The 22,178-nt window shown below is 40.6% G+C and overlaps 2 protein-coding genes across 3 annotated transcripts in view; one reads left to right on the top strand and one right to left on the bottom strand.

The window, feature by feature from the left end:
* Nucleotides 1-2,652: 2,652 nt before the first annotated feature.
* On the bottom strand, nt 2,653-16,666 carry tmub1 (transmembrane and ubiquitin-like domain containing 1). Its single transcript, XM_028473017.1, has 3 exons — nt 16,517-16,666; nt 11,937-12,349; nt 2,653-3,452 (listed from the first exon to the last, which is right to left on the bottom strand). The coding sequence occupies exons 2-3, from the start codon at nt 12,332-12,334 to the stop codon at nt 3,101-3,103; spliced, it is 750 nt and encodes a 249-aa protein (XP_028328818.1). The 5' UTR covers nt 12,335-12,349; nt 16,517-16,666; the 3' UTR covers nt 2,653-3,100.
* A 2,237-nt stretch (nt 16,667-18,903) lies between these two features.
* Nucleotides 18,904-22,178, top strand: part of ubtfl (upstream binding transcription factor, like) — a 39,380-nt gene continuing 36,105 nt past the window's right edge. Inside the window, exons 1-2 of one of the 2 annotated variants that reach the window (XM_028472966.1) lie at nt 18,904-19,224; nt 21,943-22,151. Coding sequence is in view for 1 of the 2 variants with exons in the window: in XM_028472965.1 (XP_028328766.1) it covers nt 21,981-22,035 (55 nt within the window). In the remaining variant the exon portion in view is untranslated. Of the gene's footprint in view, nt 19,225-19,388; nt 19,558-21,942; nt 22,152-22,178 lie in introns of those variants that run through there. The other variant, XM_028472965.1, reaches the window with a different exon arrangement.

Genomic DNA, 22,178 nt, shown 5'->3' with positions numbered 1-22,178 from the left:
AGAGCTATTTATTGTTGGTGGCTTATACTTCTCCCTTGTTATTTTAGAAAAAATAAGATAACGGTTTAGGAAAAAAAGTGTAGGAACCAAGATCGACTTGTAAATATAGAGATTTGCCTTTCGGCTCTGCTCCCTCTTTACGGCGACAGATCGGTGCAGACTCTACATCACTGCAGACGCCGCACCAATCCGCCTCATCATAGACTTGGATTTGGAGGTGCTGATTCTCATCCCGGCCGGTTCACACTCGGCTGCGAACCAATCCAGTGAGAGTTGAAGGCCATGGCTTGATGGAGCCAACAGGACAACATCATTTGCAAAAAGCAGTGATGTGGTCCTGAGGCCCCCAAACCGGACCTTCTCAATGTCCTGATTGCGCCTAGAAATTCTGTCCATAAAAGTTGTGAACAGAATCGGTGACAAAGGGCAGCCTTAGTGGAGTCCAACCCTCACTGGAAATGAACATTCAATTATCGATGCTCATGGGCATTTTTTCCAATTATAATTGAACTTGCAATTACTATTTTTCCACTGAAATTCGATTTTAAATACATCCTCAATTACCAAAGTTCAATTACAATTAATCGCAAATACCAAACCAAGAAATTAAAAACAAATTGGATGATATAAAACTTTTTTGTGTATTATACAAATGATTTAAGACATGGGTCAAAACTGATCCATTATCATAAGAGATGCTAACAGAAAGCTAAGCAAAGAGGAAGGTTAGGTATTATGGGGTTATTCATTAAAGGCAGGATAATTGTGGTATATTTAAATTTAGTAATTGAGATCAAAATTGTAATTGACTTTCAGGGGGAAAATAATAATTGTAATTTTAATTAGAAAAAATGCTGGTCAATGTAATTGTAATGGAGTTGTAATTTTTTTTTTTCTTGTCTGCACATGCTGTCAAAGGTCAACACCACAGGAAGTGCAATCATTATGAGACAGCAATACATATTTTGTTATTGCAATAAAATACATTGATTTATTTTATTGCTTAATTGTGACCATCACCAGCCCTCCCTAAGGACGGGTAAGAAATCTTTTATTATAGGGAGGATATAAAAAGGGAGAGCAGTGTTACACCTAAGTGGAGGGGGAGGGGGAAGGGGAGGGGAAAGGGAGCAGGGAGGAGAGACTCAAGGCAGGAAATAGAAAAGGTGGGGAAGAATAGACTGTTCTTCGTATACCAGCATATGTGCAAAAAAAAAAAAAAAACCGCTACTGCAAGCCCAGGAACTGCCCTGGGCCCGCAGATGCAGCCAGGCCAGCAGAAAGAGCGGAGGCCAGGGAGCCCCAGGCAACCCCCCCGTGGCCGAGCAACCCCCCAGATGCCCCCAAGATCCCAGGCCGAGAGGCAGGCACCGCCCCCCACACACACATCCCGAGGAAGCCCCAAGCAGCCGAGCACCCAGCGTATGCCCCCACCGACCCCAAGGCCCCCCCGCCAGCATCCAGCCCCCCCACCCACCCACACCCAAGCACCCAACCCCCCGAGGGAAGGGCCCAGAGAGCCCCCCGCCCGAGACCCCAGCAGAGGAGCCAAGGCCCCCGCCCAGCAGACAGCCAGAGCTGCGCGGAATGGGCAGCCGGCGGGCGCCCGCCGGTGGGCCCAGAGCCAGCAGGGTCCGGACCCCAGGCCAGAAGGACCCGGAACGGAAGCAGCACCGAGAGCAGCGCCCCCAGGGACGACAACCACGCCCATAGTCGCCGAGGGCACCAAGGGGATGCTGCAAGCTGCCCCGCCGGCCCCCAGGCGCACCGACCAAGCACCCCAGATCGATGGAGTTGTAATTTAACATAGATAATTCAAGACATAATTGTAACTGATAAATGTAATTGACCCTGACTGGGCTTTAAACTGGCTTTTTTTTTTAATGGGGTGGCTTTTTTTTTTAATGGGGTGGGGGGGTGAAGACATAAAAACTTATCCCCTGCTCTTCAGGTCAGTGTCGCCATCTAGTGTCCGTTTTACAGCATGTCCCAATAGTATGTGGCTGCAAACACATTCTCACCCCCAACTCGTCACATATTGACGCTCGGTCAAGACCACTTACTGTCAGTGTTTGACACATGGTATACCCATTTAGCGTTAATTTTTTACGCTGAGGGTCCGTAATGTTTACAGTTCCTTCCACCCAGTCTTCAAGGGGTTGACGTCAGGTCACGTGACTGCTGACTCCTCAATGAAAAACATGGCAGACATCTTGTATATTTTAGTGGCAAATTGCCTCATTTCAAGATAGATTGTGGCTTTAGAATTGTTTTGACGACATTTGTAGTGAGAAGAGTACGGATCTCTCCCATGTCCCCCTAACCACGGTTAGGAGATGAAAACAAGAAAGGTTTTAACAAAATAATTACAACATCCACTCGGTCCATGAATGGATATTAATCTGCTTATGGTTTGCAGTTCTTTGGCGTCCATAAGTTATCATAGCAACCACAGAAGAATTTCCATTTTAACAAATAAACTACAGATCGTTTATATTAACTGAATACATACTATGAAAGTTAAGGATACATTTCTACATTGGGTAGAAGTGAACTAAATCTTGCTTTACAAGCAACTCATTCACTCAACTCACCATTGAACAGGAATTAACTGAGTTGTGGCTACATGCAAGGAAAGACAGAACACACAAAGACACAAATAAATGGTTTAATAGATTTGTCCAACCATGAAAAGCATGAAGTGTTTGAATAAAGTTTGAATAAAACCCAAGCAAAGATAATCAGCTGAAAGACACAAAGACGATAACCATTGAAAGAAGCTGATTCAACTCCTAGTTCACGTCCTATTCTGGCAAAAGGTTTAGACGCCGACGGCGTAACTTTATGAACGCACGTTTCCACTGCTTTATTGTCACGTGTGTTTGATTGTCTGTGTCTGGCTGCTTGAGAAACGCACTTGTTACATTTTTGTATATTGGAGGTGGAGCCTAGAGGATCATTAGTCAATATTTGGTAATGATTAGTTCAAAAGGTTTTGTGAAACTGATTAAAACTAAAAATGCTTTTAAAAAAAAAACAAAAAAAAAAACAAGAGCATCTCCATGGAAACCTGTGAGCTGAGCAGCCAATGAAAGAGCAGCTAGCGGCGGTAGACTCCAAAGGCTACGAGGCTGAGCAGGATGGTGACCCCGACCAGTGACGCCGTGGCCGGGGCCGTGAAGAACTGGCGGTACTGGATCTGACAGTACCATAACACGGACAACATGAGCACCAGCAGGGGCACCATCAAACTGCCTACGTTCAGGGCCACCTGGACCTGGTCGGCGGGCCGCTGGGCACTGGCAGCGGCTCCGCCCACATGCTGGGAGATGTGGCAGTGCAGGACACAGTTGTGGGCGAGATTCAGAGAGGCCAGCGTCTGGGCGTCATCCTGCAGCAGCTGGCCCTGGTAGATGAGACGCACCTGGCCCTCCTGGCCCGCAAAGTAGGTCCTGAAAAACGCCACAGCACAGATTACTTTTCAGGTCACAACAGCTTTTATCCTCTTTTTGTTCACAAAAAAATTTGTTAATTTGACTGAAAATGATGTAAAAAAAAAAAAAAAAAACTGTTAAATGACGTAAAAAGTTGCTAAATGATCTAAAATAGTGGATAGTGGCTCTTGAGGACCAGGATTGGGCACCCCTGTTTTAAATGTTTTTATTTTTCACATGCATGTTTCTATTTTTGTCAGCAACTTGAAACCTGAGGTAGGCTGCTGCGCAACGTGCTGCGAGCGTTATCACTGATCCATTTGTCCTAAACTGAAGTCATTTAAGTTTTAGAAGTTGGAGAAGCACTTTGATGCACATGTAAAAAATGCAATAACATTTAAAGGTAAGATTCACATGCACGCAGACAGGCTATTGTGTAAATGTACACCTGATATCAATGCTGATAAAAAAAATGCTCCTATTAGTTATACAAGTTAGGGTTAGGGTTAGTCTAGGGTTTGTCTGTAATAATCATTTTATTTTGCTTCTGTTTGTTTTAGATATGTTGATTTGCCATTGCACTTTACAGTGCAGAGATGTGGGTCATTTCCATTGCCCCGTGTATCGGTACTGTGTCCCGACCAGGTTAAACAGTGTATTACCCAGACACAGAAGGTTTGATGAAAGTTTTATTCAAACAATAGTTCGTAGGTTGACTGGTATGAAGAGGGTTCCCAAAGCAGAGCCTCCCGAGCGCACTAACATGGGATACGACCGCTCTGCACCTGCTCCTCTTCTGAACACAGCGACGGACAAACACACTGTGCAGGTTTCTAACTGCAGTTTGACCAACCTTAGACTGACTGAACCCACTGTAGTGAAGAAGTGAACCGACCCCTGCCAGCATCAAGCGTAGGACTGTTTAGCATTTATTCCAGCAGTTTTCCTGGTTCTGCTCATGTCTTCATTCAGCCTGTGGATGTTTTAGCTCGTAAAAAGCTGCTCACGCTGTAGTTTTGTATCGCAGTGTAATGGTCCAAATAGTATCTAAATAAACTGGTGACTGGCTATTAACGGTGAGGCTGGTGTGAGGAACAATAGATGTTAGAACTTCTACCATTTGACACTTTTGCAAAAAAGAATTAGAACTTTTTTTAGGGTAGAAAAAAAATATTTTGTACGTTATAAATATCGCTAACAGCAGCTGTCAACACACACAGAAGTTGATCATAAGAAACGAGGAGCACCAGTAGATTCATTACACCACCTCTGGTTCCACACATGTACATGTTTTACGTAACATCTATTTTTTGGTTTTGATTTTTAATTTATTAATAACGTTTCAATTCACCAGTAATGTGACTTATACGTTGCTCCTTTTCATTTCCGGACCAGGAGCAAAAGTCCGCCCAGTCACCAGTTTATCTGGATACTATTTGGACCGTAACACTGTTCAGTAAAGTTGGCAGATATTCACAGATTCAGACTTCCAGCATCAGTAACTCTTTAACAAAACATCATTGACACACAAATTATACCTCTGCCATCAGTGTGAGGTGGAAAACATGATACATTTTTATCAAACGCAGCAGAATAAAAGTCCGTCTGTCAGTCGTTCTGTGTGGTGAGATTAAAACATGAAGCTCTTGTTCTAGTTTCCCTTAAATATCCAAATATCACACAAACAAAACCAGATTTAATTTTAAAACAGAAAAATGCTGCTTGTTTGGTTTTTCCGTTTTTCTGTTTCTGGTTTTAAATCAATAAAACATAAAAACCAACCTGTTTTTTCAATTTGGTTTTGAAACAAAATAAAAAAACGAAAGGTACACACATTCAATAGGTTGTCGTTTAATGGTCATTTACTATTATTTACCTTCTTTCTTTCACCCCGTTGCACACTGCACACCTAAAGCTGAACACCCTAATGCTATTTCACTACATGTCATAACGTACAATTCAGTAATAATATATAAGTATGTGACAAACAAACCGGTTGTATCCTTGACTTTCAGGCTAACGTTGTTAAGATGTTTAGCAGGTTTGTTTACATTATAGCCGTTACTGCTGAGGAGGTTATGGACCCACCCACTCACAAAAAAGTTTTATGCCACCGTACTTTTGTACGCTTTCATACGCTGTTTGCTGTAGTAGAGTCATGTTTAAATGTTGAATGGTCGTTTTAGGGGGCCAAGCCCCCGGGGCCTGGGGAACCGCGTATGTAAGCATACGCGGTTCCCCAGGCCCAGTGGTGCTAGGAACCCTATTGTAATCGTAAGGATTTTTATTATTATGTTTCCCCCGGTAAAAGTGGTGCTGCAGGCTAAACCGTGCAAGAGAGGGCGGTGCCCTTTGGAGGGTGGATCCAGAACCCTCCGCGTACCTTGGACGCAAAAACTTACATATGTCCACCAGGTGCTATAACCAAGGTCAACACGTTTTGGCCTGTAACTCCCGTATGTCGCACATTCAAAAACTTCATATCCACAGACTCCCTGAATAGCACTGAATCAGCTGGGCTCGGCCACACCCATTTCCGCCTAAACTTTTGTCGGAGCAAAATCGCAAAAATTGGAAAACCTACTTTTTCAAACTCCTTCTTGGGATTTTGCCCAATCAGCGTGAAACTTGGCACACAGTGTCTTCAGTTGGACCTGATCTAAAGTTGATAAAATCATTTTGTTGGGGCAAATTATTAACGAGTAAAGTTTCCTAGCTAGCTATAAAAACACGAACTGGTGCATATCTTGGTCAAAATAAATACTAACACCACCAAATCTGAAATTCTTGGTTGGAATGTGACTGTGAGGGTATGCTCCAAATTTGAATAATGTAGGCCACCAGGGGGCGCTGCAAATATGGGATATTTATATTTCTTAAATGGTAAGACCGATTTTTACCAAATTTGGTGGGTATGATTTTGGGTCACTCCTGAGGCCATATCTCAAAGTTAATCGCGATTGGTCAAAGTGGGTGTGGCTTATTACATCAGAACATACAAATAAACAAACATTTATTTCAGCTGAATTATTATGTTGAGGGCTGTGAAATTTACAGGGTAGATATAGAAGACCACACAGACCACCCATACCAAAAAAATGCGCCACTTGGTGGCGCTATAATTGCCAACACATTTTGCCTTTTAACTTTCACATTTTAATTCACATCTTCATAAACTTCAAATCCACGTTTTCCCTACATAGTCACATCTTCTGACATAGGCCACGCCCACTCCCACGGCATTTTGCTCTTGTAAGTCACTACACATCAAAAACTTACTTTTTCAAACTCCTCCTTGGGGTTTTGTCCAATCAGCGTGAAACTTGTCACTTAGAGACTTCCTTTGGACCTGATCTAAAGTTCAGCAAAGAATTTTGTTCGGGCCAAATATGCGCAAATTATTAACGAGTAAAATGTTCTAGCTAGCTATAAAAACACAAACTTGTGCATATCTTGGTCAAAATAATGGCTGACGACACCAAATCTAAGATCCTTGGTTGGCATGTGACTGTGGGAGTGTTTTTGTGCCCCACCCGCAGTTTTCTGAATGCCTACCCCATTTAATACTGCCTGGCGCCAACTCTGTCACCCATACTTAATATTTAACCCCCAAATTAAATCAAACAAAAAACCGGTGCGCACAACCCTAACCCTAACCCATCGCCCACCGTCCTGGTCCCCCAAGGAAAACGAGCGCTTCTCCAGCCACACTAACAGGTCCTCTTTTTTCTACTGCTGATGGACTCAAACATTCATACAACACACGATCACTCTCTGATCTACTGATCACTCACACCCATACGACCCATAAAGAACACGAGACTCTCACAGACCAGCAGGGACACGTGCACACACAGTGACAGTGACGCGCACAGAGACAGACGGATGACACCCACACATACAGACTATACACCCGAGTACACACATTCACACACAACCAACAACACTAAACTACCTAAAGGGGCTGAGACACTACCACCTGGTAGAGGGTGGCACCCTGTCACCGCGTTAAAGCAATTTAAAGTGTTTTTTGTTTTTACAAGGCATATTGTACACACGTGTTCATTGCTTCATCAAATTATAGCACAAATTGTAAATTATAAAATATGAACAAGCAACACAAACTTAGAAAAAACACGTCATTTCCTGTTTACAACAGGCGCGATGAGTTTACTGAGCATCAAAAAGTCGAATGTTGTGCATGTGATGCGTCTGTACACACAGAGCTACATACACTCACTTATTAACACTTTTAACAGTTGGACGACATAAATGAATGCAACACGGTATCCATGAGGGCAGCTCAGCACCTGCTTCTCTATGACTGCATGTGCCGTTGTTATAGCAACAAGTCGCTAACCACCAGCAACGTATTTTGTGGCCACAAATGAGTATTTCGTGCGCACGTTATACTTACTTCGTGGCCACGAATTAGTTTTTTTTTTTTTTTTACCATGTCATGTCTGGGTCTCCGTAATTTTCAGATCCGCTTGTTCCTGTTTTCAGTTATGATAAAGACATAACTGACACCAGATCTGTTCTCAAAAGTGTATTTTATTTTATTTCATTTGTCTTATGGACATTAAATATGACTCAGTGAGGGTCTGTTTACAGCAGCTGTGTTAAATAATAGTTTGCATCTTTCTTTGCACTAACAGTTGTGAAAGACCTAATAGTGAAAGGTTATTATTAATATTAGAAAGTTTTCTCCTCCTCACTACTGCATTACCCTATGAAAGCCCATGAAAATTTGAGGCCGAATAAAATATAAACGCTTGGCCGAATACCAAATATCAAATGCGGTTGTTAAGTTTTTCACTATTTTTTTAAGTAGTGCATAAATAGCCAAGAATACATTTTTAGACATGTTTTTTAAAGAATTGTTTTAAATATTCCAGTAGCCTTTGCTTTTCGTAAAAAGCACAACAAAGTTTTTCATTTATATTAGCCTTTCAAATAAAACAAAACACGCATCCAAAAAAAAGTTAAAGTGCAATTAAGGGGAGGTATGATGAAAAAAATCACTTAATAATGGTTTAGCTACAGTGATATACATCCTTTAGCCTCATTCAGAGGAACAAAGTTGAAAAAGTTCTATTTCCCCCCTCAATGTTATTCCACGTTTTGTAAAAACAAAGTCAGCTTTAAACGGGACATTTGGATTTTGCCCACGTTGGCAGGTGATGTCACCTAACACGCCTCCTAGAATGTGAGCTCCTCCCTCTCCAACTATCTAACAGCTAAAACAACACTGCTCTTTAATATAGAATATATATTATAATTTATTGCCATATGTATGTAAATACAAACTGCACTACTGGACGCCCAAACTGCACTACTTTTTCTGCTGCCAATCGTGATGGGAGTCACTGCTTGGAGCCACGAACCCATTGCTTACACACATCAGCTGTTAGCACTCCGTGCTAATGCTACACCAGCCTATGCAGCGAGGCCCGGTGTAGTGTAATCAGGAAACGATGGGGGTTTTTAGGGAGCTGTGTTTGTGTGTGGAAAGGAGGAGCTGTTTCTGGTTCTGCAGTAACGCGCACACACTTTTCCAACTCAAATCACTGCACGGCATTTGATTGCGTCACACGCTACTATTCGGCCGTGCTTTTAACTCACTAAATCGAAGGCCGAATGTTGCCATTTTTGCAATATTCGGCCGAATATATTTGGTGGCATCCCTACCTAATACCTGCAGAAGAGTTCATTTTAGTATCTGAATATGAACATTGTACTATTGAAAGTGTAACTTTAAGTCATTCATTGAGCGTGATGTTGTCTTACTGTTTACTGTTTAAGTTGTGACAGTGTGTTAAACAGGTTTCAAATGTGAGGAACCTGATTCCTATTGCTTATATTGAATCTGGTTCCAAATCCCAACACTACTTGTGAAAATGCCTCTTTTTTGTTGTCCTTTTTAAAAGGCTAAAAAGAAGTTACATGAAGTGATGCATAGAGAGATACTGGTAGAGACTAGAAGCAAAATGTGTTTTGTTAAATTTGCTGCTTATAAGGAATACAAGAATAAATCCTATGCCTCTAGCACCATACTGAATTTCAGCTACTTATTTCCTATTTAAATTTTTGTTATAATTTATTTGCATCATGTTGAACCAAATCATATCGCATTATGTTGACTTTAAAAACTACTTTCAGCAACTCAGAGCTGCCCTGAAAGAAGCAACACTACAGAATTTAATCACATTTCAGCCTTAATGAAGAAAAAAGTAAAAAATGGCATAAAATGTAGATATTGTGCTGCTAGTGATTAATAAAGTGCATACGGAAAGTGTTCACAGCGCTTTTCTCGCTTTTCCCACATTTCATCATGTTACAGCCTTATTCCAAAAGGGATTAAATTCACTCTTTTCCTCAAAATTCTACACATAATACCCCATAATGACAACTTAAAAATGTTTGTTTGAGATTTTTGGCAGATTTATCTAAAAATAAAAAACGAAGAAATCACTTGTACATAAGTATTCACAGCCTTTGAGATCAAGCTCAAAATTGAGCTGAGGTTCATTCTGTTTCCACTGATCATCCTTGAGATGTTTCTACAGCCTAACTGGAGTCCACCTGTGGTAAATTCAGTTGATTGAACATGATTTGGAAAGGCACACACCTGTCTATATAAGGTCCCACAGATAACAGTGTATGTCAGACCACAAAACAAGCATGAAGTCGAAGGAATTGTCTGTAGACCTCTGAGACAGGATTGTCTGAAGGCACAGGTCTGGGGAAGGGTACAGAAACATTTCTGCTGCTTTAAAGGTCCCAATGAGCACAGTGACCTCCATCATCCATAAATGGAAGAAGTTTGTAACCACCAGGACTCTTCCTAGAGCTGGTCGTCCCTCTAAACTGAGTGATCGGGGAAGAAGGGCTTTAGTGAGGGAGGTGACTAACAACCCGATGGTCACTGACAGAGCTCCAGGGTTCCTCTGTGGAGAGAAGAGAACCTTCCAGCAGGATGATCATCGCTGCAACACTGCACCAATCAGGCCTGTATGGTAGAGTGGCCAGACGTTAGCCACTCCTTAGTAAAAGGCACATGACAGCCCACCTGGAGTTTGCCAAAAGGCATCTGAAAAACTCTCAGACCATGAGAAACAAAATTCTCTGGTCTGATGAGACAAAGATTGAACTCTTTGTCGTGAATGCCAAGCGTAATGTTTGGAGGACACCAGGCACCGCTCATCACCTGGCCAATACCATCCCTACAGTGAAGCATGGTGGTGGCAGCATCATGCTGTGGGGATGTTTTTCAGCAGCAGGAACCGGTAGACTAGTCAACATTGAGGGAAAAATTTATGCAGTAATGTACAGAAACATCCTGGAGGAAAACCTGGTCCAGAGTGCTCTTGACCTCAGACTGGGGCGACGGTTTATCTTTCAACAGGACAACGACCCTAAACACATAACCAAGATATGGAAGGAGTGGCTTCAGGACAACTTTGTGAATGTCCTAGAGTGGCCCAGCCAGAGCCCAGACTTGAATCTCATTGAACATCTCTGGAGGGATCTGAAAATGGCTGTGCACCGACGCTCCCCATATAACATGATGGAGCTCTAGAGGTTCTGTAAAGAGGAATGGGCCAAAGTGGCCACAGATAGATGTGCCAAGCTTGTGGCTTCATATTCCAAAAGACTTGAGGCCGTAATTGCTGCCAAAGGTGCCACAACAAAGTACTGAGCAAAGACTGTGAATACTTATGTACATGTTATATTTTCAGTCTTTATTTCAAATAAATTTGCAAACATTTAAAAAAAATGTTTTTCATGTTGTCATTATGGGGTATTGTGTGTAGAATTTTGAGGAAAAAAATGAATTGAATCCCTTTTGGAATAAGGCTGTAACATGATGAAATGTGTGAAAAGCGAAGCGCTGTAAATACTTTCTGTATGCACTGTAAATGGATCTTTGTGGTATTTTTCTCCACTGTCTTTGACCCATTCATGTTTTTACTTGTGAAACTATAGTGAAAATAAAAATAAATGGTTTATATCACCTATTGCCATTTTGATGAAAAATATAGAGATATGAATATTGGTCCATATCATCCAGGCCTAATGTAACCAAAGCAGTAACGTTTTATCTTGTAAAGGATATTATTGCCTAAACTGTGTGAAATGAGGCTTTCAAATTTTTGTTAATCACGCTAACTTAAATAATCTTTTTCCATTTAGAGTAAGGATTTTAAGGAGGTGAGTTGGTTTGTTTTATTGTTAAATTATTTTAAAATAATTTAAATGATCTGAATGAAAAAAATCGTGATCCTGATTTTAAGAAAAAAATCGTGATATGATTTTTTTTTCACATCACCCACCCCTAGTGTATAATAATGCGTTTTGTTAGACATAGATCTACTAATAAGGACATTTAGAAGGTTTTAGGTCACATTTGTAAAAACAGGAGGATCCCTTTAAAAAAGTCAGTAAATGGAAGTAATCCACAGATGTAGCTCCGTGGGAACAGAATAATGGATGAGTTACCGTTTGATGTATCCGATGGTGTCCTGTGGTTGGACTTGAGCCGTCCTTTCTGTGTCATTGAGGAATTTCAGTCTGACCACCATGTTCCTCTGAGCCACATGGTCCTCTCCACCTCCTCTGTTCCTCACACCCTGTCCTCCCCCGGGCTCGCTGCCCTCTTCATCCTGGCTGGCGGTGGCAGGAGTAGTGGACGTCTCCGTCACAGAGCCGGAGGCCGAGGCTGTGTCGGTGGGAAGGGGCGTGTCCTGAAGGTCGGAGCCTATTCGGTGCCAGGAGATGGGCTGTTCCAAGAGCTCAGGGGTGCGGGTGGAGATCCAGGCGAGAAACAGCACCATCAGGACCAGCAGGGAGCCGAACAGCAACGTCACCTCATCGCCGACGCCTTCGATCAACGCCATCACCCACGGCAACCCCTGAGCACATCAGCACAGGTCACACATACCAAGTCAGATTTCCTCTTGTCGCGCTAACTTCCAGGATTTAATCAGTGTGTGCTGGACTACGAAGCTGCATAACTTCTTACGGGGCTAAATCACCACGGTGACAGGCTGAACGACTAACCTGGTTGGGACCAGGTTTAGTTCTGGCTAGGATCTAAGTGAGCACTAAAGTCCCGCCTCCTGACGAATCAGTTCTCTTAGAAAGCGGCCTGTCCAATAAAAGGATGATCTTTGTGTGAACACGTCTCTGAGTGGATTTGATGTGACACTGAGAGGAAAGAGAATATTTATCCTTTATTTACCAAAGACACCCTATAGGAAACATATTTATATCTTATCATCTGACCTACATTAGTCAGCTGATTAAACCTGTGAGCATTGGGCGCTTTCAGACCGATAAATTCATTCATGTATTCTGTGTTGATGCTGAGAGCCACAGTCCTGTAGATAATATAAAATATAAATATATTCCACCTTATGATGTAGGTTGATCTGTTTGAACACAGCATCAGAGCCACAGACAAGTAATTAACATGCATCAATTCCTGCATGGATTATTTTCTACTTTTACTGCAGCAACAGTGTTGTTTTTGGTCTGAATTATGGATTTTAATTCTTTACATTTTTAAAGAATTATTCCTCAATTGTGACGTAAGTGGCTCCACAGTTTTTCAGTGATTGTGATTGGTCTGACGCTGTAATCTCCTCCTCTGTCACTAGATCGCGCACGTAACCACGCTGAAATCAACTGTTTAACTCAGGGGTGGGCAACTCCAGTCCTCGAGGGCCAGATTCCTATGACTTTTAGATGTGCCCCTGCTCCAACACACCTGAATTAAATGAATGGCTCGTTATCTGCTTCTGCAGAGCTTGATGACAACACATTGGTTTCAACCAGGTGTGTTGGAGCAGGGACACATCTAAAAGTCTCAGGAATCCGGCCCTTGAAGACTGGAGTTGCCCACCCCTGGTTTAACTTATGTTGTTGTGATCTAGATTCATAGGACAGCTTCTGTCTGACAGACAATGTTTGGTTAGGTGAAGCTAATGGAGATAAATCCAGGATATAATTATCTAGCTTATGACAGATAGTGTGTCAGTACTGCAAAGACAGACAGACAGACAGACAGAAAGACAGACACACACACGAGATTTGATTGGATAAATAACTTCACATAAAGGTTTGTTATGAGATAATAGCAGAAGTGAAAGTAATGGATTACAAGTACTCATGTTACTGTAACTGAGCTGCTTTTATGGGTACTTTTTGAGTATACTGTAATTCTAAATAACTACTTTTACTTGTACTTAATCATGTTTTAAAAGAAGTAATGAATTACATTTCTACACCCTACCGTTGCCGAGTAAATTATTTTTGGATTTATTTTATGTATTGGTTTATTTACCAGGGACAGTGTACATTAATATCCCAGATAGAAAATGTACCAGATTTAGCCAGAAGGCTATTTTTCATGTGTAATACCATTCATCTGTATTTTTAAGTATTGAATTCCAGATCAATTCCATTTACCAACAAAAGTACAGCATAGCCATGCATGCTGATGAAAAGTTGACATAGCATAGTTTAAAGATTGACAGTGACTTATTTGCTAAATGTTTTAGTGTCAATATTAAGTTTTTCTACAACAAGCAGTGGATGAAATAACAGGTCATTTATTTTATATAATTTTAAAAGAAGATGTAACAAAAATGTTTTAAATAACAGCAAAGCATAACAACAGGTTACATGTATTCTGTTTTTTTATTTTGTAGAAATGCTGTACTTGAATTAACTTAACAGTAGCATAACCAACTCAGCATCTGCATTGCTTCACCCCATGGAATTCAATTCAGAGGGTCCACCGTCCAGCTTTTATAGTGGGGTCTCCTAACCCTCTTCCCCTGGGAGTACCACATCTGAACATCTGGTCAGGCGCATTCACCGTTGCTTTACTCGTAGCCTAGTTAGTGCATGAGCGTGCATCGTCTCATCACCCGCAGCGCAGAACGAGAGAGAGGTGTGCACTCTGTGGGACATGACGAGGCATTCAGCCGCTCTGTCACAAAATAAAGTCACTATACGCACTCGCACAGATGCGACCAGATGAAAGTTTCACTCGCACACACTGAAACAATACTCGCATATGCGACCAAATTAGTCGCGGTCTAGAGCCCTGCTATATTTGATATAACACAGAGTCAAAATGGCAAAGCCCCCCAGTGCACCAGTTTGGCCAAATAAATAATAGTGTACAGTAATTAAACTTAGAATCCTCACCACAAAGAGAATCAGACATTAATATACCAATAAACTATTCAGGCTGAACCTCAACAACCGACAAATAGGAGGAAATAAAAAGAGGACACCTTCTTAAACTGTTTTATTGTTAATTGATTATTGAACCATTAATTTAATGAAATAGATTAGATATTTACTATTTTTTACTTTTATAATAAAAACTCATTCAAATTATGAACAAGTATTTTTGCCACCCCAAGTGTAGCAGTGTGATCAACAGAAACCCTTTGATGTTTGGACAGAGTTTAATTTGTCTACAGTACATTACAGTGAAATTATTAAATTGTATTACTAATAAAAAAAATTCATACACATTAGTAAAAAAAAAAAAGTATTTTTTGTCATACCAGGTTTTGTACTATGATAAGCAGGAGACGCATGAAGGCTGCAGTGATTGTGGTGACACTGCAGTGAATACCAGTGACGTTATTAGATATTATTAAAGTATCTGTTTTTGTGTCGGTAAATGGAATCAATATTCAGCAGACTTAGATACTGCCCCCAAGTGGAGAGGAGAGGCTTTACACACGTGGATCAGCAGCTGTGTGCGAGTTTGTTTGAGACAAGGTCTCTTTATAAACTGTAGACCTATATTTATAATTATAATCCATATGTTCTTATATTATATTTTTTATATATATATTTTATTTTTTTAAATAATTTTGACAAACCTTTTATTTTATGCAGATGTATTTGTGGAAAATAAATTAAGTTCTAACTGTGAGATTTTGTCTCTTCCATTTTTAAGTTTCTACATGAGATGTTTACTGTATGTAAAGGACCCGTACCAAGATTTATTAAACAATAAACATGGGGGGTGAAAGTAGCTAGTAACTTTTACTATGAGTACTATTTAATTGAGCTACTTTTTACTTGTACTTGTGTATTTTATGTATGACTTACATGTACTTGTACTTGAGTACAATTTCTATCAAGTAACAGTATTTCTACTTGAGTAGGAGATATCAATACTCTTTACACCTCTGATTTTTGTGTAGTTTTCTGTTATTTTGTAGTTTTTTGTTGTCATTTTGTAGTTTTTTTGTCATCATTTTGAAGTTTTTTGTTGTCATTGTGTGTATTTTCTTGTTGTGCTGTGTAGTTTTCTGTCATTTTGTGTATTTTCATGTTGATGATTTGTGTATTGTTCTTGTTGTTTTGTATATTCTTGATTAATTTTGTGCAGTTTTGTCATTTTTTAGGAAGACACAATCTACCACAATTGGAACGTAATTAATTTTCCACAAAGGCATCTGTATAAAACAAAAGGTTTGTCAAAATGCACAAATATATATAAATTTCTACATTAAAATAATAAACGTAGGGAGGAAAGTAACTATAGTAACTTTTACTTTGAGTATCATTTAATTGAGCTATTTTTTACTTGTACTTGAGTATTTTATGTATGACTTACTTGTACTTGAGTACAATGTAACAGTACTTCTACTTGAGTAGGATACATCAGTACACTTTACACCTCTGGATATTAGTTCATTAATAATTACTAGAATTCATTTGTTTAGAGATTAACAAACGAGCCCTGCTGGAGATAGTCAGTGTATCACAGACAAAGACAGACTGTAATCACAGACACACCGACGTGCAGTTAGATCTTATGTCTTAAAGCAGGAGATGTTGTGTTACAGACAGCAGCTGTCACCACAGTCAGTGCTCAGTAAGCTAACTAACACACACAGTAAGCCGCTGGGCTACCTACCTATCTATCTACTTTTTTACCTACCGACCTACTTATCTACCTCAGTATTGGGACAGTAAACATCCCATTTACCCTCCCAGTAGATCCCACTGTCAGTGACTGAGCAGAGAAAGTAGAAACTCACAGTTCAGCCCGGACAGCTCACATCGGTGCATCCGACAGCTAGCTAAACATGCTAACCAACTTCCTGCTGCTGGATTTCTTCTTCGTCGGTTTGATTACACAGACGTGGTGTGCCTTCTTTCTTCCTCTGCAGCTTGAAACAGGGCACGTCCAGCTGCACTACCGCCCTCTAGCACCGTGTAAAATATTGACGTATTTATTTCCAAATACAGTAAATTAAAGCCGTTTCCTTAAAGGAAAGCACAGAGAAGAACTAATGAAAAGATAACTGTTAAAACAGCTGAAAGAAATGTTCTGCTTGGTCACTGAGTTGACCTTTTATTCTCTTTGATGTTTGTCATTATGGACACTAACGCCCCCTAGTGGCAGCTCCGCCTTATTACGTAGCACAACAAATCAGGAAAGCACGTGAGTAGTGAAAAACTTTTTTTTTTGTTTTTGTTTTTTTCATCGAGCAAAAGTGCAGAATATATACATATATGTTGATATATAAATACGAGATTGTTATATATAACAAGGCATTTGAATGTCATATACAACGATCAAAATAATAGTTAGGATAGAATATTAATGTCAAATCCTCAGGGTAGGGCAAACGTCGACTCCCAATTTAGTTTCTTACATTAATTTATTAAAACCATGATAAAGCTGTTATTTTTAATTGTTATTCCCCCAGAAAACCTTAAAAGGGAGAAACTTTTTTACCCCCTTTACCTTTTTCTTTGGCCATTATGCAATTTCCTTTGTCCCATTTTTGCCCCTTTTCCAAAAAATTTGACACTTCTGAACCGAGAAACAACAGCAAATATGGTGATGAAAACAAATAAATATAAATCAGAAAAAGGAAAGAACATCAGATGCTTTTATTTGTTAATTTTCCTCTCTCTCTCTCAAGTACCCCCTGTAGTGACAGTGCATTAGGAGTGTGACGTTATCTCGATATGGCAATATAATCGCTTTTTTTTTTTTCTTCTTCGCACGATTGATTATCGATATGATCGCGCTAAGTATGGATTTTTTTTTTTTTTTTTGGATTTAAGATTTATTTTATTATTTTCAAAACCTTTTCTGCTTTTTCACTAAAATGTAGATCTTCACAGAAATGCTATCACTGTTTGTTGAAGGAACCAATATATTGTTTACTGGAATCTTTCACTATAATGGTGTCACTGGTAAGAAAGACCCTATTTTTTGTTTACATAAAGCACTATTGGAGATACTTACTGGTTTACATTGGTATAATGACACTTATTTACAGAAATGTTGCACTAAAATAGTGTCACTGTTCATAGGACACTTTTTCAGTTTATTGTCTTTCAGAGATATAAAATAAAAATTGTATTTTTTCACTTCATCTTTTTTTTTCTTGTCATGTCATAGATTATTGTAGATTGATTTCTGACCAATATATCGATGATCGCAGTATTGTCTTATCGTGAGATAATCGTTATCGTGAGCTGTGTATCGCGTAACGTATCGTGAAGTACCCAGAGGTTCCCACCCCTACATTGCATACCCATAGGGAGTACACGTACCCCCATTTGAGAAACCCTGATCTTAGGGACAGAAGATGAAACAGAAATGGGTAAACTCTAACTCTGAGTCTCAGCGAGTGTTAGAACTTTACTAATGTTAGACCACTACTTTGTTTATCGTAGGCTCTGCATTAGCTGTTGCGTTTACTTCATGAATACAGTCCAAATTCATTTGTATCAACGCTATGAGCTCATCTGTAGGGACAGATTATATGGTGTCTTACTGGGGTTCAATTCCACAACACAGCACAAAATAAGCTTTTTTTTTTTTACTTTGTCTGCACATGCTGTCGAAGGTCAACACTACAAGAAGTGCAATCTTTTTAAGACAGCAATGCATTTTTTGTTATTGCAATTAAATAAATAAATTTATTTAATAAGGAACGGTAGGAAAACCTTTATTAGAGAGAGAATATAAAAAGAGAGGGCGGTGTTACATTTAGGTGAGGGGAAGGGAACCGGGAAGAGGGAGTCAGGGTAGGAAATTGGAGGAATGGGGTAAAGTCGACTGTTTGAAGGTGAGAGATGTGAAATGTGATGTTATAGTTGTGCGTATTGTCACTTGTGCTTATAGTGTTTCGACAATATAAGCTTTAAAAATTTGAACCCAAAAAGTCACTTGGAATTCCAGTACCACAAAACTAAAATGTCTCAAGTGTGTGAGCGAGTACTGAGTCTGAGTGTCAGGATTTCATTCTCAAACAGAATCTTTGATTATTGGTTCATTATCTTACAAAACCCAGAGAAACACATATTAATAAATGAAAGGCTGTCTCACACAAACACACACAATAAAGGCCAGCCCACGTGTAAAGACATGAAATGCTTCAACATGTGACTGGTTACACTAAACTTCCTGGATGTCCAGGGAGGGGGGCCGGTGGCTCTGGGAGCGGTAGCCGCAGACAGTTCTTCCTCAGCGGGCAGGGTGCCATGTGGATGCGGGCTGTCTCCTGGAGAATGCAGGCTGATACGCAAGTGTTTGAGCCGCGGTTTAACACCGCACCAGGTCGAGGTGTTCGCACCGGGCCGCTGACCTGTTCGCTGCCAGAGAAGACAGACTGTCCTACGGCGGCGGGTTACCCGGGCCCCAGCCTTGGCTCCCTCCGCCACTTAACCATCGGTACCCGCAGCAGGTTAAAGTGCGAGAGGCACATTTCTTCTTAAAAACAAGGTATTTATGTTTTTTCCTGGTTAACAGAGTTAAAAATAATTGTCTACGGCTACTTGTAGGTGTGGGGAGGCTTTCAGCGGCTTTGGCTGCTCATCTCGCCGCTGTCTCTGGTTTCATCCTCCGCCTTTGTGCTCGTGTTTTCCCCCGGAGTTCCTCCCCCTGCGGCGCTGGGCGGAGTTTCATACCGAACTAGACGCTCCTTTTGTCGGATTCGTTTCGACCTGACTCCCCGGGGTTTACGACTGGACAAAATACTCACTTTTAAAGTCGAAAAACCCGCCTGAGGATTACAATATAGTGCATCGTGTCCCCGCGACTAATCTCAAGCAGCTGGTAAGTGCCCAAATGCGATTTATAGGCACATGTTCAGCGTTTTTTGAACGTTCGTCCCCGAGTCTCCTGAACATTCATGGCGGCTTGGCAGTGAGGGCTGTTGGGCAGCTGCTAAACATCCCGCCCGCTAAGCACCCGCATTGTTCATTTTCAGCGTCCGACTGCGAAACGATTTGATACAAAAACATAGTTTTTTATCACACGTGTCAATGCTAACGAAATAAAAATGCAATAAGCTAACATTTAACATTTGATTTTGAACATAATCGCGATTGTCCGTGTCGAAGTTGCGACTGTTTATGTGGTAAATCTATGGATTATATTTGATCCATGGATCATAAATTACTCTACATACAGTAAACGTTTCACGCTGCTGCCTGGAGCCTCTCGGTGTGTGTGAGTGCCAGCGGAAGCTGCGTGCTGACTCCTGCCGGGGGAGAGACGCCATTACCGGCCGAGCATGAGCCCGACGGCCCGCTACTGGCGGTCCCTGAGCCACCACCGTTACTGGTCAACAACTGATCCCAGGCCATCAATGGAGGGTTATGGGTCAGTCAGGGACAGGGGAAACATTTCACCAGTTACTCAGTGATACACATCAACAGAGGTGTAAAGAGTACTGATGTAGCTACTCAATCTACTTGAGTAGATTGTTATTTGATTGAAATTGTACTCAAGTACAAGTAATAAGTCATACATAAAATACTAAAGTACAAGTAAAAAGTAGCTCATTTAAATAGTACTCAAAGTCAAAGTTACTAGTTACTTTCAAGCCCCACGTTTATTGTTGGTAATAAATGTTGGTAAGGTCTCTTACATACAGTAAACATCTCATGTATAAACTTAAAAAGGAAGAGACACAATCTACCACAATTGGAACTTAATTTATTTTCCACAAAAGCATCTGTATAAAATAAAAGGTTTGTCAAAATGTACAATTCTTTTTTAAATAAAACACCAAAAAAATCATGAAATGTAAATAAAAAAATAATAATTAAATCATATAAAATCAGGCTGAATGCTTCACTCCAATAGAAAACAATGGGATGTTTACAGGCAGTGGGGTCATGTGACATCATCAATCACATGATTTCAAGATGGAGGAACACAGGCTCTAAAACTGTGAAGTAGTCCCAATTTTCAAAGTTAATGAAATGAACATGGTGCATAATAATGTGTTTTGTTCGACATAGATCTAAAAATCAGGACATTTAAAGGGTTTAAGGATCCCTTTAACCGCTGTCTCCCTCCCGTGTGCAACACAAGTCCATGCTGTCATTGTGTAATAAATAGGGATGCACCGAATATTCGGCCGAATATTGCAAAAAAAGCAACATTCGGCATTCGGTTTTGTGAGTTAAAAGCAAGATAATAGGCAATAGTAGCGTGTGACGCAATGACGCAATCAAATAGCGTGCAGTGATTTTTGAGTCGGAAAAGTGTGTGTACGTTGCTGCAGGAGCAGCAGCAGCTCCTCCTTTCCACGCACAAACACAGCCAGACTCTCTCCTTTCCCCTCTCCGTCGTCCGTCACCGTGTAAAAGTTGGAAACCGTCCATTTGCACAACCGAGTCCGTTGTTAGCGCTGTCAGCCACAAATTTGTAAACATCCCCATCGTTTCCTGATTACACTACACCGGGTCTCGCCACATAGGCTGGTGTAGCATTAGCATGGAGTGCTAACAGCTAATGTGTGTAAACAATGTGTTCGTGGCTCCAAGCAGTGACTCTCAACACGATTGGCAGCAGAAAAAGTAGTGCAGTTTGTATTTACATATATGGTAATAAAGTATAATATATATTCTATATTAAACAGCAGTGTTGTTTTAGCTGTTCGATAGTTGGAGAGGGAGGAGCTCACATTCTAGGAGGCGTGTTAGGTGACGTCACCTACCAACGTGGGCAAAATCCAACTGTCCCGTTTAAAGCTGACTTTGTTTTTACAAAACGTGGAATAACAAGAGAGGGAGGAAACAGAACTTTTTCAACTTTGTTCCTCTGAATGAGGCTAAATGATTTATATCACTGCAGCTAAACCATTATTAAGTGATTTTTTTTTTTTAGTGCACTTTAGCTTTTTTTGGAATGCATGTTTTGTTTTATTTGAAGGCCTAATATAAATGAAAAACTTTGTTGTGCTTTTTATGAAAAGCAAAGGCCACTGGAATATTTAAAAAAATGTCAGAATATTCAATAAAAATTAACTTTCTTTAAAAAAAAAAACATGTCTAAAAATGTATTCTAGGCTATTTATGCACTATTAAAAAAATTGTGAAAAACTTAACAACCGCATTCGGCCAAGCGTTTATTATTTATTCGGCTTCGGCCACAAATTTTCATTTCGGTGCATCCCTAGTGATAAATGCACGTTTGTGTGTTTTGCAGCAGAGAGTCGGTGAGTCGTCTCTGTGGGTCGCTGCACAATGAACGGCGGCGGTAGCATCTCCACGGCTCATGGTGCCAGGGTGAAGACTGAGGGTGAGCCGTGCATCAAGCATCATGTCCACTGATCTCACTCCTTCCAACACTTCCTCACGTTTCTGCGTTCTGACTCCAGCGTCCTGCCTCTTCCTGTATTGTCCTCAATCCACCATGTGTGTTTGTGTGTGTATTCGTGTGTG

This window comes from Gouania willdenowi, chromosome 17 (assembly GCF_900634775.1).
Source record: "Gouania willdenowi chromosome 17, fGouWil2.1, whole genome shotgun sequence".
Lineage (NCBI taxonomy): Eukaryota > Metazoa > Chordata > Actinopteri > Blenniiformes > Gobiesocidae > Gouania > Gouania willdenowi.
This window is presented reverse-complemented; position numbering and strand designations above follow the sequence as displayed.